Source organism: Apodemus sylvaticus, chromosome 6, assembly GCF_947179515.1.
Source record: "Apodemus sylvaticus chromosome 6, mApoSyl1.1, whole genome shotgun sequence".
In the NCBI taxonomy this organism is placed as follows: Eukaryota; Metazoa; Chordata; class Mammalia; order Rodentia; family Muridae; genus Apodemus; species Apodemus sylvaticus.
Window position 1 is genome coordinate 113,868,554 of NC_067477.1, and position 16,247 is coordinate 113,884,800.

Genomic DNA, 16,247 nt, shown 5'->3' on the forward strand with positions numbered 1-16,247 from the left:
GTCCACGTCAGCTTCGCTGTTAACTTTGTACCAAATGGAGGCTTTTTTTCACCCAAACTTGAATCTTAAATGTTTTGAATGGACCCAAAGCCTTTTCTCCCTCCAGTTAAGACACTAGAGGCCTTGATCCATGTTTCCTTGGCCCTGTGGCCCTGCCAACACTGACCAGGGGCCCGTATATGGCAAAGCACCAGGTTTCTACTCCCTGCATCGAAACATGCTCTGTTCTAGTACTGAACATACCTGGATGTTGCCCATGACCCCTGTGGATTCCATCCTGCTGGCCACGTTGACCGTGTTGCCCCAGATGTCATAGTGTGGCTTCCGGGCTCCAATGACTCCAGCCAGAACTCCTCCTTTGTTCATGCCTAGGGTAGAGGGGGTGGAGCATGGCCACAAGCTAAGCTGTATCAGCTCCTTACAAACTCCCAATTTCTCTCTCATAATGACCACCTGACCCCCGCCCCCCACAAGGCTGCTAATAGGAACTCCTTGTTCCCTGTTAAAAATTCCTTCACAGCTGTCTCTCACTGTAGTGGCCAGCTTCAATGTAACGTTCCTAACACTTCAAACTCCTGTAAATTAGCCCAGAAGTGGTGAAGCTGCTCCTCATACGAGGAGCTGGCACAGACCTTGGGGGAGTCAGGTGCAGAAGGGAGTCAGAACTGCTATTGGAAACAGTAGGAATAGGTCTGTCTTTATACCATCTCATTACTGTAGATGTCTACATGTGGTCACCTCCAGGAGAGCAGACCTAAGGTCATCTGGCTTCCCTACTACTCTGGAGGCCTTTGCCTGTGAAGCCTCCGCTCTGCCGGGTCCCCAGCACTGGCGGTGCCTTTACCTATGCGTAGCATGAAGTTGTTGAATGACTGGTTGTTGATGTTTGTGAGTGTGTCCTTCATGGCTAATGCAAAGTCTGCCAGGTCAGCCAGGTGCTGCCAGCGCTCCTTGTCTGACTTCTCCTCCTGTGTGGAGACATGACGACACTGTCAGAACCAACAGGCCTTGACCGGAACAACCAGGCACAGCATGGACAGTATGGGTGCAAGGGGGCAGGCTGCTGACTTTTTTTTTTTTCTCCCCAAAAGGAATTAGCAATCTCTTTAGGGCCAACATGTCGCCATGCATCTGTCTAGGGAAGGAGACCCTGTCTCAGCTGCCTCCTGTGCGCCGTGTAACTAATGGCGAGGCAGAGCTCTCGCTGCTCTGTTTGAGTCTGGTCCTGGCACTTGGTGGGCACCTCCAGCTCGCTTCACTTAGCCTCAGTTCCGAAAATGGCGGCGTAAAGGGAAGCTAGCCGACGGTTTAAGAACTGTGTTTGCTCGTGAGTCTCCATCAGAGTCCCGCAGCAGGCTCCACAGGTCTACCCAAGCTCAGTGAAAAGGTCAGGCGGCGGTGGCAGCCAGGAGTTTCCACTGACCCAGACAGGCCCACTGGTGCTGCTGGTAGCACTGTGGGAGTGAGCCCTTTGCACAGGAATCCTCATTAACTTCACCTGATTCTCACTTCCCGTGGCCTGCGGCTGCCTGTCTCCTCCTCCTCTGGGCAGAGCTGCCTCTCTAGGCCCCTTGCTAGTTACAGAGTTACCTTGCTGGAGCTTGTAAAGCCATTGGTGTTGACATCCGGTGTGACTCCTGAAGCTGCCATGTAGGTGCTGCCAATAGTTTTGATCTTAGTGATGACCCGGAATTTGGGATTGTCCAGTAGCTGAGGACAGAATTAGTAGAACTAAGGATGAGGAGTGAGTTTGCTATCAAATTTGCCTGTTTATGAGGATCAACAATGCATCCGAGTGACACTCTCCTGTAACGGCTTGCTCATTCCTTGCTACCTTGGCACATACGCCTCAGCCTCCATTACCATAACCATAACACTAAGTTGAGTGACTAGTCTCCTTAGGTGGTGGAAGTCCTAAGGAAGAGTATCCAGTCAGTGTTTAACAGGGGCTTGAGGTAAGGAGAGAAGACAATCCTTAATCCCATAAACTTGCCAGGGCCGTCTCAGGATCCTGCCTCAGCCCCGGGACTCATGAGTTCTGGATGGCTGCAAAAGGCCAGTTACTGTAAAAGACTCAGGTGGAAAATGAGTGGAACTTGTCTGAGATGTGATATAAAAGGGGGACACTCACAGAGTCAAAGTCAGAGATGATCTCGTTGAGGAAGCGGAGACACTCGATACCACCATTGTTGATGCTCTCCTCAGTGTAGAAGTCAGCAAAGTTAGGCAGCGAGGCAAACATGACTCCAATCTCATCATAAGACTGGCTGTACAGCTCCTGAAAAGAGGCAGGGGCAGGCTGGGGCACTACTGCATAAACGCCGAGGACCAGAGCTGAGTGCACAGGAGGTAGAGGCTGGCTCGCAAGCCAGACTTAACAGTGAGCCCTAGGTTCTGCAGGAGACTTCCTCCACATATTGGGGACAAACAGTAAAGGAAAACACCGAGTGTGACAACTTCAGCCTCCATATGAACACATGCACACACGTGTGTACACCACACATATGCTGCCTGGTAGGATGGTGTACTAAGGAATCTTGTCCTCACACATGTGTACTCAACTATTTGAACCCAACTTCAAACGATTAGAATGAGGAGCACTCCTCCATGGCCTCTGCATCTGTTCCTGTCCTGCCTTCCCTTGGTGATGGACTGTTTGCCTGGAAGTGTAAGATGAAATAAACCCTTTCCTCCCCAAGTTGGTTATGGTCATGGTGTTTCATCCCAGTAGCAGAAACCTCTCCAGGAAAGGTCAGTGAAATGATCAACCTTGGTTTGAGAGGGTCTTATTGGCAGAAGGAGCACTCTGGTATTATAATGGGGTCCCAGAGATGCAGCACACCAGTAATGTTCTATAGACGAGACCCTGGGAATATCTCCTGGTTGATGTTTCTGGATAGGTTCGGCCATACTTGGACTTCCAACCCCAGTTATCAAAGGACTCTGACTGGTGGGTGCTCCTTGGCAGAAAGAATAAGTTCCACATGACATCCTCTTACCTCATCTCTCTTCTTGGACCCCAGGAAATGGCGTGCAACATGCTCAGGCAACATGTTGGTGACCAAGGCCTCGTTCCACCGTCGCATCTCGTAGACACGTTCTTTCTGGTCATGGACCTCAATCTTCCACAAGAATAGTGTTCGGGCCAGTTTTTCCACCTACAGACATCAGTTAGGTGAGATGTGTACTCTAAAGCCATCCAATGGTAAGGTTTAGACAGAGGTATTGAATATCATGTATGATACCACTGGATGGAGATAACTAAATGACAGAAGAGCTGAGAGGAGTCCCCAATCAAAATGGCATCCCATAGTAGCATTGAGGACCTGGGCCTCTTGATACAGTAGAGATCCAAGCTGGGGCAGGGGCACAGAGGGCTCTGTCAGAAGTAAGAGGCACCCCCTCTTAGTTCTGCCCCTTTATGAAGTGGCTTGGGGAAGCTGTATTTTCCTGACAAACCACTTGGGGGCATCCAAGGTAACTGTCTTGTATGGATACTTCATCTTTAGTGAACAGAACTTTAGGGCCTTTTCCTTTCTCTCTGACTCCAAGGCTAGTGTATGAGTGACCACGCCCACCCATGCCAGGGTGAGTGCAGAGGCCATGAGCCCTGCCTAGGGAACATTGCCCATCCCGGAGGAGGACAGAGGAAGAAGCAGGGACAGAGCAGAACTGGGGCATCCCCCGTGCCAGGTTAGGTGAAAGAGCTGCTTTTCGTAGGTTCCTGGGCTTCTGAGGTCTGGGATGGCTTGCTGGGAGGCCCTCAGCACAGAAGAGAGTGTGTCACTCACGTGGCGTGAGAAGTAGTAAAAGCTCAGCATCATGACAAACATCATCACAGTCATTGAGTACTTGGAAGGCACCAGGGGCAGCCTGCTGGACAGACAAGAACGTGAAGTGCGCCTCTGCCACCCTCCAGCGGTGCTATTTGCTAGCGCTGTGGGCTTCAGACGCTTCCCCCACCCAGGTTCCTCCTACGGGCCAGGTAGCCCTCCCCTCCCCCAGCATGTGATTAGCCCACTGGACTTGGAGCCAGCCACCAGCTGCCCAGGTGTCAGGCCGGTCACATCAATCTCCTCGGATGCTTAGGGACCCCACTGCAGCATCTGACTCATCCAAGATGTAGTTACACTGTATAGGATTTTGAAGAAGAAACTCCCTAGCAAGACCAGTAGACCAGGCTACAATCTCGCTGTGGTGTCTTTCTAACTTTAGCCATAGTTTTGTGTGGACTTAGAGTTAACTTCCATCACTGTATACAACTCTGCTACATGAAGAGACAATTGTATCTATTACCGCTGATGTCATCTAGGCTTTGTATTATGGATGGCCAGGCTACTAGGGATATTCTGGCATGTCCGCCTTGGGGTATATATATATGTATGTATATATGAACTTTTCTAAGATGTACATAGAAGTGGAGTTTCTGGGCTATGGGTTTTAGATTTTATGTTTAAAATAGGATCTCATGTGTCCCAGGCTGGCCCTGAATTGTTGACCTCCTGCCTCTTCACTGTTTCCAGTTTATGCAGTGTTGGGAACCCAAGGCTTTGTCCATGCTAAGGCAATCATCCTACCAACTGAGCTGTATCTCCAACCCCATAGGTCTATTCCTAATCAAATCCAAATGGCTATAACTATACCAAAACCAAGAGTATATGAGTTAACACCGAACTTAATAGCAGCTTGAAATTTCTGCCAAATTGATAGGGTGTCGTGACAGTTTGTTACGGCTTTAATTTGTGTTTGTGTTTTGTTTTGTTTTGCTTGTCTAAATGCCATTCACTGGTGTCCATTTAAGACTTTTTCCCCTGAAACTCACTCTGTAGACCATGCTAGCATCGAACTCACAGAGATTTGCCTGCCTTTGCTTCTCGAGTGCTGGGATTAAACGTGTATGCCACCATTGCCTAGCCATTTAGACTTATTTTATGAAGGGCACATTCAAATCTCCTACTCTTCCTCCATTAGCACATCTTTAGAAAAAAAAATCTTACCTCAGGGTCTGCTCTAAAACTTTAGGATGCATCTTAGAGAACTTTGATATTCCCAGGGAAGACAGCCTAGGAAAGCTGATCGACACCGGATTCCAGAGAGGAGCGCTAACCTTAGCCTTAATTCCAAGTTGGCCCTCTTTCTTTGTTTCCCTGCCTGTGTGTATCCTGCCAGCCTGTTAACCCAGCTGCCATCCACTTGAGTCTTTCCCGCTCTCTGTGCCCTGCCTTCCATACACACTCTGCTCTCAACTCTCTGTCTCCAACGTAAGAGGAGCCCAGATGGCCAGGTCCTCACTGGACATAGCCTCTGCCCAGCTAATCCACAGAAATACGCAACTCCTTTAGCTGATGTACCTGCAACTGTGTTACAGTTGCCGCCTATGGGACGGGCTATGAAGCAGATGCAGTGACTCTTACCTGTCAGTGCCATTGAGCCCAGGACTGGAAAGTACCTGCATCTTCTCCAAGGCCACCATAGGAGAGCTGTTGAGCAGATGATATAGCACATTCAGGCCACATCTGGATGTAAGATGCTGATACCCCAGCCAAACACTGAGGTGTCCCAAATCTACTCAGCAATATGGAAAGGACCACTCCCAACGGGCTGTGCATGTCTGTGAGAAGCCCTGAATTTTCATGACTCATTATTATTTCTCTGCCGAGCCCAAGGTAGAAAGCTGCCTCAGCTCAGGCACCACGTGGCCTTGAAACAGGAACGGGGTGGGGCACGTGAGAGGAAAGAGAGCACGCACACCCTCCATCAGGCTTATCTTACTCCTTTTCCTGAAAGCGCTTCTGGTCGTATTCATCAAAGACAGGACACCAGGCATACAGGTTGATGGCAGTCACGGCGCCTGTGACGAGCAGCATGAGCGTCAGCTTCACCATGTGGCTGACCTGCACCAGCATGATGGTGGCGATGAGGGACAGCACAGCGACGTAGTTGTAGTACTTGGGGTTCTCCATACAGCCGCCATCCAGCTCTACCCCAGCCGTCACATTGTAAGGTCCCATGTAGTACTGGAGACAGCTAAGCTGGAGGCCAGGACAGTGGGGAGGGGGAGGGGTAAAAGGGAACATCAGTGGCAGGTCATCCGCTACAGCAGTGATCAGCTGGCTCCCTCCACAGGGCCCTCAGAGAGGTGCGAAGGCCAGCAGAGAGTGAGCTTACACGTTAGTGACTGCTATGAAGAGCCGTATCATGATCTCATCAGATGTTCAGAAAAACCACTGAGTATTGTTAGCGCTGCACCTATTCTACAGAAATTCCCCGGACAGTCAGGAGGGGCGAAAGGAGACCCGGGAGCCAGAGTTCCTGGCTCCTGGTCCGACATGCTTTTCTCATCACGCTTGCTGCAAGAGACGCTGTGTGGCCATTCGGAATCTCTGGGGTGACAGCTATTCTGCCACCAGGCCACCCCTACCTTCTGGAGTCTGTTCATCCACCGTCAACATAAAGTGTGTCCATAAGCTAAGCCTTTCTAGATAAGTGGCAGCTCACCCTAGCTTTGGGTAACGACTTGGCATGTGATGCCAGGAGGTACAGGATCCCTGTGCACACATCCAAGGTCCTTGGACCTGGGTACCAACTTTAAATGTCTCATGAGATCAGGGGCATCATTCTGCAGGGTGGACACCATGCAACCCACAGACTTCCTGCACTCTGGAGTTTTCCTCGACCAGGTAGGTGTCCAGTTACAGCTCTACAACTTTTCACTTCTAGTACTTCCAGAATAAGTCTCTAGGCTGATTTTCCCCCATGCCTAAATTGTTAAATTACAGCATGTACTATACAACATTCTTGGGGTTTTTTGTTTTGTTTTGTTTTGTTTTGTTTGTTTTTTGTTTTTTGTTTTTTCCAGACAAGGTTTCTCTGTGTAGTCCTGACTGTCCTGGAACTTACTCTGTAGACCAGGCTGGCCTCAAACTCAGAAGTCCGCCTGCCTCTGCCTCCCAAGTGCTGGGATTACAGGCGTGCGCCACCACCACACAGCAACTATACAACATGCTTAACAGGACTTAGGAGAATGCATTTGGTATGCCCAAATTAGAACAGTGTGTATCGACTGGTGGGAATAGTGACCTTCCCTGTCGCCTCTCCCTCACAGAGCATCTGGCTGCCCTCTCATGGAACCCTGGCTCTCCATGATCTGAGCAGAACAGAAAATGGCCTCCCCAGAGATCTCCTGGGCTCTGTGACACTGTGTCCCTGCTCAGCCACCTAGGAATGTAGGAGGGCTACCTGATGAAATGGGCCCACCACCTCAGCCCAGAGGATCCCAACACAGTTTTATTCAAGGAATACAACTCGTAAGTGCTTGTTAAACCTTGTGATGGGGGAGGACATCTCAGGCGTGTACGTGTACATATACAAAATGCATGTACTTTTGGAAGCTAGAATAATCTCCTGTGTCAATCTATCAGTGACATCTGCTTTGTTTGTTTTTGAGACTTCTCCCTTGAACCCAGTACAAGTCAATAAATAAGTTTGTTAGCCAGTGAATCCCAGAGATCCTAGTGTCTTTGCCTCCCATCACTAGACTATAAGCATCCACCACCATGCCTGGCTTTTTCACATGCATTCTGGGAAAGAAACTCAGGTCCCAATCAGTTTACCAATTGAGCTCCCCATCCTCTAAAACTGCTTCAACTTTTGACTGTTACTATGTGACCTAAAGCAAGCAAACAAACCTTTCTGAACTTTAATCCCTAGATGTGAGACCACAGATGTTGGTGCACCTAGCTGTGGATCAGGCACACCGGACGGTGGGAGGGAAGGGGCTATGAAGAACTCAGTCAACCTTACAAGTTTTCTGAATAACTGCAGGAAGATCCTCTCCACCTAACTGGGATGTCCAGTATCGGATTCATCTACCTGAATGTACGCTGGCAGAGGAACGCACTGGCAAGCTGATGGCATACAGCCCCTCTCCCTGGGTTTATGCCCCCTTCAACAAGGAAGCAAAAGCTCACCATGTCCACAACATTGGCCATAACCAGAATGAAGATGGCTAACATGGCCCAGGTGTTCCTTGCCCAGCGGGTCCGGTCAATCCAAGACGAGAAGGCCACGAGCTTCTTAGGAAATGACTAGGGGAAAAAAACAAGAACTGATTTCAAAGGACTGAGCCTCCACCTGGATGTCCTGAAGATAGGACTGCTCATGGCTGTATGTCCTAAGGATATGACTGCTTATGACTGACCGTTCCCATGCTCTGGTTCCAGAAATCTAAAAGGCCATGCTTTGTCTGTGGGTCCCCAAAATTGACAGGGAGAAAGTATAAGTGCAAGTCCTTGAGGTAGTATACAGCCCTAGGCCTTCAGGTCAGACCTCCTGGCTAGGCAGACACTTCCAGAATGTGTAGGCAGCCCCAGAAGCGAGGTCAGAGCAGGGAGCAGCATTCAGGGCTAGCCATCTGCCTAGCTGCCTTCTTCTTCCTTTTCTAGATCAATACACCTAACTCCCAGGTCACCCAGCAAGCAGCCTTTTGGACTGATTTTCCTAAGACTGCTTTTCCCTTGTTATTCTGATCAAAAAGTTCCTGGCATATGAGTGCCTCCAGAACTCTCAATCTGGCTTTTAAGGTCTTTCACACAATTGAAGCCAACCCAGTCTTCCAGTTGGATTTGCGCTTCACTGCCTTATATGTATGTGTTTACTCATGGTACACAGGATCCCATGTCACAGAAGGGATGAATGGGGAAGGGGGAGGGGGGTGGATAGATGGATGGATGGATGGACAGACGGACTGATGAATGGGTAAATGGATGGATGAATGAATGGATGGATGGACGGACTGATGGATGGGTGGATGGATGGATGGATGGATGGGTGGGTGGATAGACAAACTGATGGATGGATGGACGGACGGACAGACAGATGGATGGCTGGATGGATGAACTGATGGATGGATGGATGAACTGATGGGTGGATAGAAGGATGGATGGATGGATGGATAGATGAATGGATGGGCGGACTGATGGATGGACAGATGAACGGACGAATGGATGGATGGACGGACGGACGGATGGATGGATGAACTGATGGATGGATGGATGGATGGATAGGTGGATGGATGGATAGGGGAATGGATGGATGGGTGGATAGATGGAGGGATGGAGGGATGGATGGACGGACTAATGGCTGGATGGATGGACAGATGGATGCCTATTGACACCCACAGACAAGTCTAGCAGGGCTTGACCAGAAGCCCAACTCCTATCATTTACACAGAGTACCACTCTAGAGACTAGAAGGTTCCAGGCTCAACTGGGAAACACCTCTTACCCTGGGGAAGATGGCAGCCATCGAGCAGATGGTCAGGATCAAGAGCAGAACCTCTCCAACCACAAAGGTCACGTAGTTTGTCATCAGCCTATGGCACAGAGAAGGTGACTGGGTAGCACGGAGGTCAGCTGGGCACAAGCTGATGACTGCCAGCTTCTCTTTGACACCAGGCAACTGCTGTTACTGTCTCAGCAGAACAAGATGACAGGCCCTGGCAGCAAGGAATGCCAACAAAGGGCTGGGAATGCCACCCTCGAGCTGCTAGCTGTCCACTGGGACTTTCCCGGAGGAGAGGAGGGTCATCGATGCCCTGAAAATAGCCCAGGAACAGCCTGGGAAAGGGTTCTTAGGAATGAGCATCAGCCCTGTAGCTGGGGTCAGAACAGAACAGAACACAGGCGTGCCGAGGGCTGGTGAAGTGGCCTCTGACTGCGCACAGCACACTGAAATGAGGCTTTTCCACATCCATTTCTTCCCCTCCACTCTGGGAACTCCGTCTGCTCCAGGTCCTTCTCATTCTTACATGGAGAAAGAACACTCTTGCCAAGGGCCCCCAGAAACTTAGGTTGCCAATCCAGTATCCGACTCAGGGTCACCTCTTACATCTTCTCACTTGGTTTGGGGGATCTTTTTGGTCTCTGGTTTTGTTGCCACACAGTGGCCTTAAAGGGCTTCTCCTCCTACTCACTCACTCACCCACTCACCCACTCACCCACCCACTCACCCACTCACCCACTCACCCACCCACCCACCCACCCACCCACTCACTCACTCACTCACTCACTCACTCACTCACTCACTCACCCACCCACCCTTAGTGACCTCACTGAGCCTCATGCTCCCAAGTGTGCTCTGTGGGGGTGGCTCTCAGCACTGCTCCTCCAGCCTACCTCTCCCTGAGCCCCGGACTGTGTAACTCAGCTGCCTCATGGGCAGTGCCACACAGGCGACTCACTCTAGACCGCTACGGCTCAAAAGCCCCTCCAATATTCTCTACCTTGGATAAAAGGGATCTGGCTCTACCTTTTCATACTCCAGAACTCTTGCCAGTGACTCTTGCCATCTTGGTCTTCAGAATCCAGCCAATCCAGACATCAATAAAACTCAAGAGTCTGGCCCCTCATCCTCGCCTTCTCTAACTCTGCCTGGCCCACGTCACCATCGGCTTACCTCAGTCACTGTCATCTCTTAGCCTGGCCTCAGCCTCCACTCTCGCTCACTAACATCCTCTGACACACCCAGAGGGTCCCCTTCTCAAATCTGTGCCCACCTTGTATCTTTCTGCCAGCCTCTGCGTCCAAGAGTATGACCTGTGCCAGCTCTCTACCCTAACTCCTGTCATTTCCCATGCCACCCCAGCTCCCAGCACGGTCCCCTCATTATGCTTGGCCCACTGCTGCCTCTATGCCTGCCTGAGGCGAGCATCCCCAGACGCACCCGCCAGCCCTTCAGGACTGTAAAATACCACCTTGTGAGCGAGGTCTGCTCTGACCAGTCTACAGAAGCCTCCGAACCCTGCCAGACCCCCTTTGCCCTTCTCTGCTTTCCCCACACTCCTCACTACCACACACACACTGCCCTGTGTAAATGTTCATGCCCTTCCCATCACCACCCTGCCCCGGGAGATGATGTAAGCTTCACAACAGCTTGTTCTCTGCTACATCCCCAGGCCCAAGCCAGCAGTTATAAACCGAATGGCTCTAATTTCACAGCAGTCTTGAGAGTCATACAGGGTGGGTATCCTCACTTAGCAAATGAACACACTGGTGCCCAGGGTGCCTTCAGGGACCTGCCACTGTCCTGCCTGCAGAGCCTCAGATGGCAGCCAAGTCCCAAGGGTTCTGGCAGCTCCTCCAACTAAGCTAAGCAGAGCTCCAAGATCTGTCATGGAGGACTCTGTGCAGAGGGGAGATGCCCGCTGGTCCCCGGAGGCTGGGACGGGGATAATTAACCTTCAGGTAGGGCTTGCACAGCTGAGCCAATTCTGGAAGGACCTGCCACTGACGTCGGTTTGTGTCTAGAGCCTAGAATCTAGTTTTACAAAGATGAACCAAGAGTCAGCGTGACTCTGTGACTAGAGGTGACGCTGTGACTAGAGGTGTGGCCATATACCCACTCTTCTCCCTAGAGCCTCTCTAGCAGCCACCTAGCCGTGTCTCCATCCTCTTGGATGGGTCTGTCACCAGCCTTCCCGCCCCTGCTGCGATCCCATTCCGGTTGATGTTGCTATGGAATCCAGGTGGGGGTCAGGGAGAGCAGCAAGGAACCCAAACAAGGCGAGAGGCCCCTGCCCCTCACACTGCTGCCACCCATCCCCGATCCCTCTCCTGGCCTATCAGCCCCACCCTGGTCCTCCTCACCAGGGGTCAATGAGGATCTCCACCATGGCCGTGCAGAAAAGGACCACACAGGAGCAGCTGAAGGCTGCCCCGCTCTGCTTCTCCTTCTCCACCGAGTAGCGCGTTTCCATCTCTGGGTCCATGAACCTCATGGTCAGGAGGAAGGTGTTTCTCTTCTTTACCCTGCCACAGAGACAAGCCCCTGTGACCCACATGTCACACCTCCCATGACTGCTGGGATGGGGCCCAGTTTCAGACACCCCGCCCGTCCCCTGCACTGAGTGTAAGCCAGCGAGGGGCGGCAGCCACTTACACCTGGGCGGACTCGCGCTCCAGAAGGGCCTCGTTGAGCAGCTGGTTCAGTTCATGCTCATCCTCAGAGGCATCAACCACCCTGTCGGCCAGATCCTGGAGGCGCAGCCTGCGTCGGGGGTTGGGGAACGAGGGGTTGTCAGCCTGTAAGCCAGGGAGGTGGAGTCAGTGGGGAAGACAGGACAGGTGGGGAGGGGTGGGAAAGACTAGTGAAGAACAGGGGTCACACTTTCTTTCCCTGGTTCCACCCTGCCATCGGCTCCTTGGTCCCCTAACAGAAGCTCTACAGTGGCTGTCCACAGATGCAGGTGCCATGGGAACAGCAGCCCGGGTCTCGCATGGGCCTGCTGCCCCTCTTCTCAGAAGAAGCCTTCCATACAGATGACTTTGGGATCATATAATCCCAGCCCAGAGGAGGCATCCACCACCACTTTATGCCCCATCAGAAAGAGAAGCAGCAAGTTCAAAATGGAAGGCAGGATTGTATCACACAGCCATCAGCCCAAGGGACGACTGCCCAGACCCACCAGCGCTGTGAGAGTCTGAAAGGCATCTGAAGCTAGGGCTGGGACACCCGGGTTTGAGGCTCAGCATTCCTGCTGGCTGCTTGATCCCAGACCAGTTTTTCCTTCCCATAATATGTTGTGGGTGGCCTGCGCTGGCACCAAGGGCCTAAGTTAGATATGGAGGACTCCCACTGAAGGTGAGGGCTGAAGAGTCACCGGCTTCTAAAGCCATGTCTGAGGCAAACTGTACCGTTTATGAGTCCACTTCCTATGAAGACAAAAAAACCCAATCTTTGCTTTTATTTTATGTGCACTGGTGTGTTGTCTGCATGTATGTCTGTGTGAGGGTGTCAGAAACCCCAGAACTGGAGTTACAGACAGGTATGAGCTGCCATGTAGGATCTGGGACTTGAACCCAGGTGCTCTGCAAGAGAAGTCAGTGCTCTAAACCACTGAGCCATTCCTTCAGCCCTGAGAAAATTATTCTAAAGAGAAGCGGCTGGATGGATGCGTGAAGACAAGCCAGCTTCCGTGAATCTGTCTACTTTCCTCGGCATCCGAAGACTTAGGGGCAGCTCCTGTGTCCTTTCACAGAGATGTGGCAGACACCAGCTTCCAGCCACCAGACCCTGAAGGCAGATAGCACCTTTATCAGTGGGCATGTTTGACAGGTTTCTTAGTAAAGGAAGACTCAAAGCTGACTCCTCATCCTTTGGGCAGCAGAGCAGCCCTTATTTCCAGGTCTTCGATGTATAGAACTCTTGGGTCATGAGAAGGGCCCGTCTAGATACAAACTCTCACTCCCAATAAGCTCCCAGCCTGCAGAATCCTCACACCTTGAGCAGCCTGGGCTACTCCAGCTAGAAGATGCTTCACAGCCTTTGGGGGCCTTAGGCTCCCTTCTCCCACGCAATTGCATTTGCCCCTGCTGAAAAGGAACAGAACCTGAGCTGGCAGCCAGTTCCCTCCTCCGGCTACAGCAGCCTATCGCTCCCCACGCCTGCCTGCCTGAACCCACACCCACCTGGGCCTCCTGTTCTTCAGCCTCCTCAGATGTGGAGCCGCTGGCATGGGCACTCCCATTGGGCTCCTTGGTCTCGATAAGGGCAGGGGAGCTGGGTTTGGAGGATGTCGGCGCTCCGTTCGGCAGGGCCTGTGGCAGGCAGATGAGAGTGCTCCTGAGGACCACGAGCCACGGCCTGCTACTTACCCCGGCCTGCGGCTGTTCTATTATTGATCCAGAAACTTCCTCCTACATTTATGGAAGTCTTGCGGACACAGAAGTTTCATCGGTTTGTCCTCTACGACGTTCATGTTTTAAATCCTGTCATTTTCTAGTATTCATTGCTACTAAGAATAGTTTTCGAAACAGAGATAGGACGCGATTGCTCCAACTCCTATTTCTAAGACACCGACTGATGGCAGTGCCCTGAGGTCTCTATCGGGTGGGGGCCTTGTCAAGTGAATAACCCCACAAACCTCAGATTAGTGAGTCAGACACTGTAAAGGGAAACAGTTTGCTCACCCAATTAATGCGCCTGTTGAGCCCTGATTTCTCCTAACCCACATTCTCATGGGGAAGGGCAGACAATAGCAAAATAGGTAAGAGAAGAAAAGGCAGTCACAAGAAAATGGGAGGAAGAAGGAGGATCACGGGGGTTGCTGGGGAATCCAGTCATAAAGAGGGTCAATCAGGGGAGGGTCTCCGTGAAGATACCATTTCAGAACAGATGTCAAGGAACATCAAGAAAGGGATGAGAATTATAGGAAAAATGAACGACTAGCAGCAGGCTGTGCCCTGAGCACGTGAGCGGCAGCGAGAGGCCAGCAGTGCTGGAGCAGGGTAAGCAGGGAGACCGTGGCAGACGTGTGCAGGGACCAGGCCAGCGCAGGCCCCAGGACAGCCGGACTGCGTTTGTACTGGCCTTCCTCATTTCTGCTGGAAAACCTCCCTGGCCCTGGCTCTCCTCTTCCGATGCCAGCCCCGACTCACTGCAGCTCCCTCCCTTGGTGCCCATATCACTACTGTAGCTCAGCCACTCCCACACTTCTGGTGGCTCTCCCTTCTGGCTGCTGTCTTGGGACATACTACAGACCTCTTAACTCCAGCTTGCCACACTTGACACTGTTGTCCCCCAGAATTGGTCTCAGAAAGAAGCTACGGCCCGACCGAGTGGCATGGGACTCAAGTATTTCTCATGCCACCCTTCTCTTGTTATGGTCAACCGGGCCGACCGTCCTATGACCACTCTGATAATGTGGTTGATTTTTTGACACAGGATCTTGCTATACAGCCCAGGCTGGCCTTGAACTTGCTTAACAGTCTAAGCCGATCCAGAAGTTGCTGTATAGCCTAAGCTGGCTTTGAAGTCCTGCCTTAGCCTTCCGTGTGCTAGAATTTTAGGCTCGTGCCACCACATCACACCTAACTGATCTTCTCTAAATCCCTTTCATTCCTCCTCGTTGAGAAGGAATTGGACTGAGATTGGACGGCAGACTCACCGAGCCGTTGAGGCCATTTTGAGCTGTTTTCTTCACCTCTGGCTTGGAGGCAATGATGAGGTAGGTTTCGATGCCCTTCTCATCTAGGTAGTCGCAGCGACTGCCCCCATCACCAGGCTCTACATCAAACTCCCCCTTCAGGCAGTCCATGGTGCTCTGGGAAATGTGTACACGCCTGCAGCACAGAGAGAGACCCTGAGCATAGCCCGGAGGTAGCCCTTGCCTGCCCCAGAGACAGAGGGCAGACCACACGGCACTGACTGCTGCTGGGACAAGTGACTCCAGGGTATACACGGTAGGGACCAAGGGAGCAGACCTGCTGTTGGCTAACTATATGGACAGCATGGAACCCAGTGCACTGAGCTTCAGTTCCAGAGGCTGTTGAATTCTTAAGAACAGGAATGTACTTTTCCTTCCTGGTTGCTAAGACATCAGATGAGGGGCTAGAAAGATGGCTCAGCAGTTAAGAGCACTTTCTGCTCTTCCAGAGGACCAGAGTTTGGTTCCCAGTACCTACATCTGGCAGTTCACAACCACCTATAACTCCAACTCCAGAGGACCCATTGCCTCTGGTCTCTGCAGGTACCTGTACAACATGTGTGCACACCCACATACAGATACATATACCTACACATATGTGAAAATAATAAAAATAAACCTTTTTTTTTTTCCGAGACAGGGTTTCTCTGTGTAGTCCTGGCTGTCCTAGAACTCACTGTATAGACCAGGCTGGCCTAGAACTCAGAAATCTGCCTGCCTCTGCCTTCCAGAGTGCTAGGATTACAGGTGTGCGCCACCACTGCCCGGCAAAAATAAACCTTTTAAGTATCAAATAAGCCACCAAACTTCAGTACCAGCTCTGAATGCTAACTTCTAGAATTAGATTCTCTCTACCTTGTCTCCCCTGCTGCCAAGGGGACTAAAAGCCACATCGTCACTAAGGAAGTGCCTCTAATGAGGCCCCAAAGGCAGGAAAGATGGGCCAGGCCTCCTGCATCCTGCCCAGAGACAGGCACCTGTCTCCCGGCCACAGCTGGGTATGCAGGTGTGCTGCTTGATTTTTGTATGTTTGTTTGGTCAACTCCACATAACCTAGAGTCACCCAGAGATAAGGAATTTCAGTTGAGCAACTGCCCAGATCCTACTGACCTGTGACCATGTCTGAAAGAAATTATCTTGACTGATGACTGATGTGGGAGGGTCCAGCCCACTGTGGGCGGCACCGTTCCTACGCAGGTAGCTCTGAACTGTACGAGAAAACTAGCTGACAGGGAGAAGAGATTGAGGTAGTAAACTTCCATGG

General features: G+C 51.4%; 1 protein-coding gene across 5 annotated transcripts in view; it reads right to left on the bottom strand.

The window, feature by feature from the left end:
- Window positions 1-16,247, bottom strand: part of Adcy3 (adenylate cyclase 3) — an 82,789-nt gene that overhangs the window by 1,070 nt on the left and 65,472 nt on the right. For 4 of the 5 annotated variants that reach the window (XM_052186183.1, XM_052186179.1, XM_052186180.1 and 1 more), the window contains exons 8-21: window positions 14,945-15,119; window positions 13,467-13,595; window positions 11,938-12,080; window positions 11,646-11,807; window positions 9,286-9,373; window positions 7,971-8,087; window positions 5,773-6,032; window positions 5,415-5,480; window positions 3,792-3,876; window positions 3,000-3,158; window positions 2,132-2,278; window positions 1,591-1,710; window positions 845-968; window positions 244-368 (exon numbers count right to left, since the gene is read on the bottom strand). In XM_052186183.1, the coding sequence (XP_052042143.1) occupies window positions 244-368; window positions 845-968; window positions 1,591-1,710; window positions 2,132-2,278; window positions 3,000-3,158; window positions 3,792-3,876; window positions 5,415-5,480; window positions 5,773-6,032; window positions 7,971-8,087; window positions 9,286-9,373; window positions 11,646-11,807; window positions 11,938-12,080; window positions 13,467-13,595; window positions 14,945-15,119 (1,900 nt within the window). The remainder of the gene's footprint in view (window positions 1-243; window positions 369-844; window positions 969-1,590; window positions 1,711-2,131; window positions 2,279-2,999; window positions 3,159-3,791; window positions 3,877-5,414; window positions 5,481-5,772; window positions 6,033-7,970; window positions 8,088-9,285; window positions 9,374-11,645; window positions 11,808-11,937; window positions 12,081-13,466; window positions 13,596-14,944; window positions 15,120-16,247) is intronic. The other variant, XM_052186184.1, reaches the window with a different exon arrangement.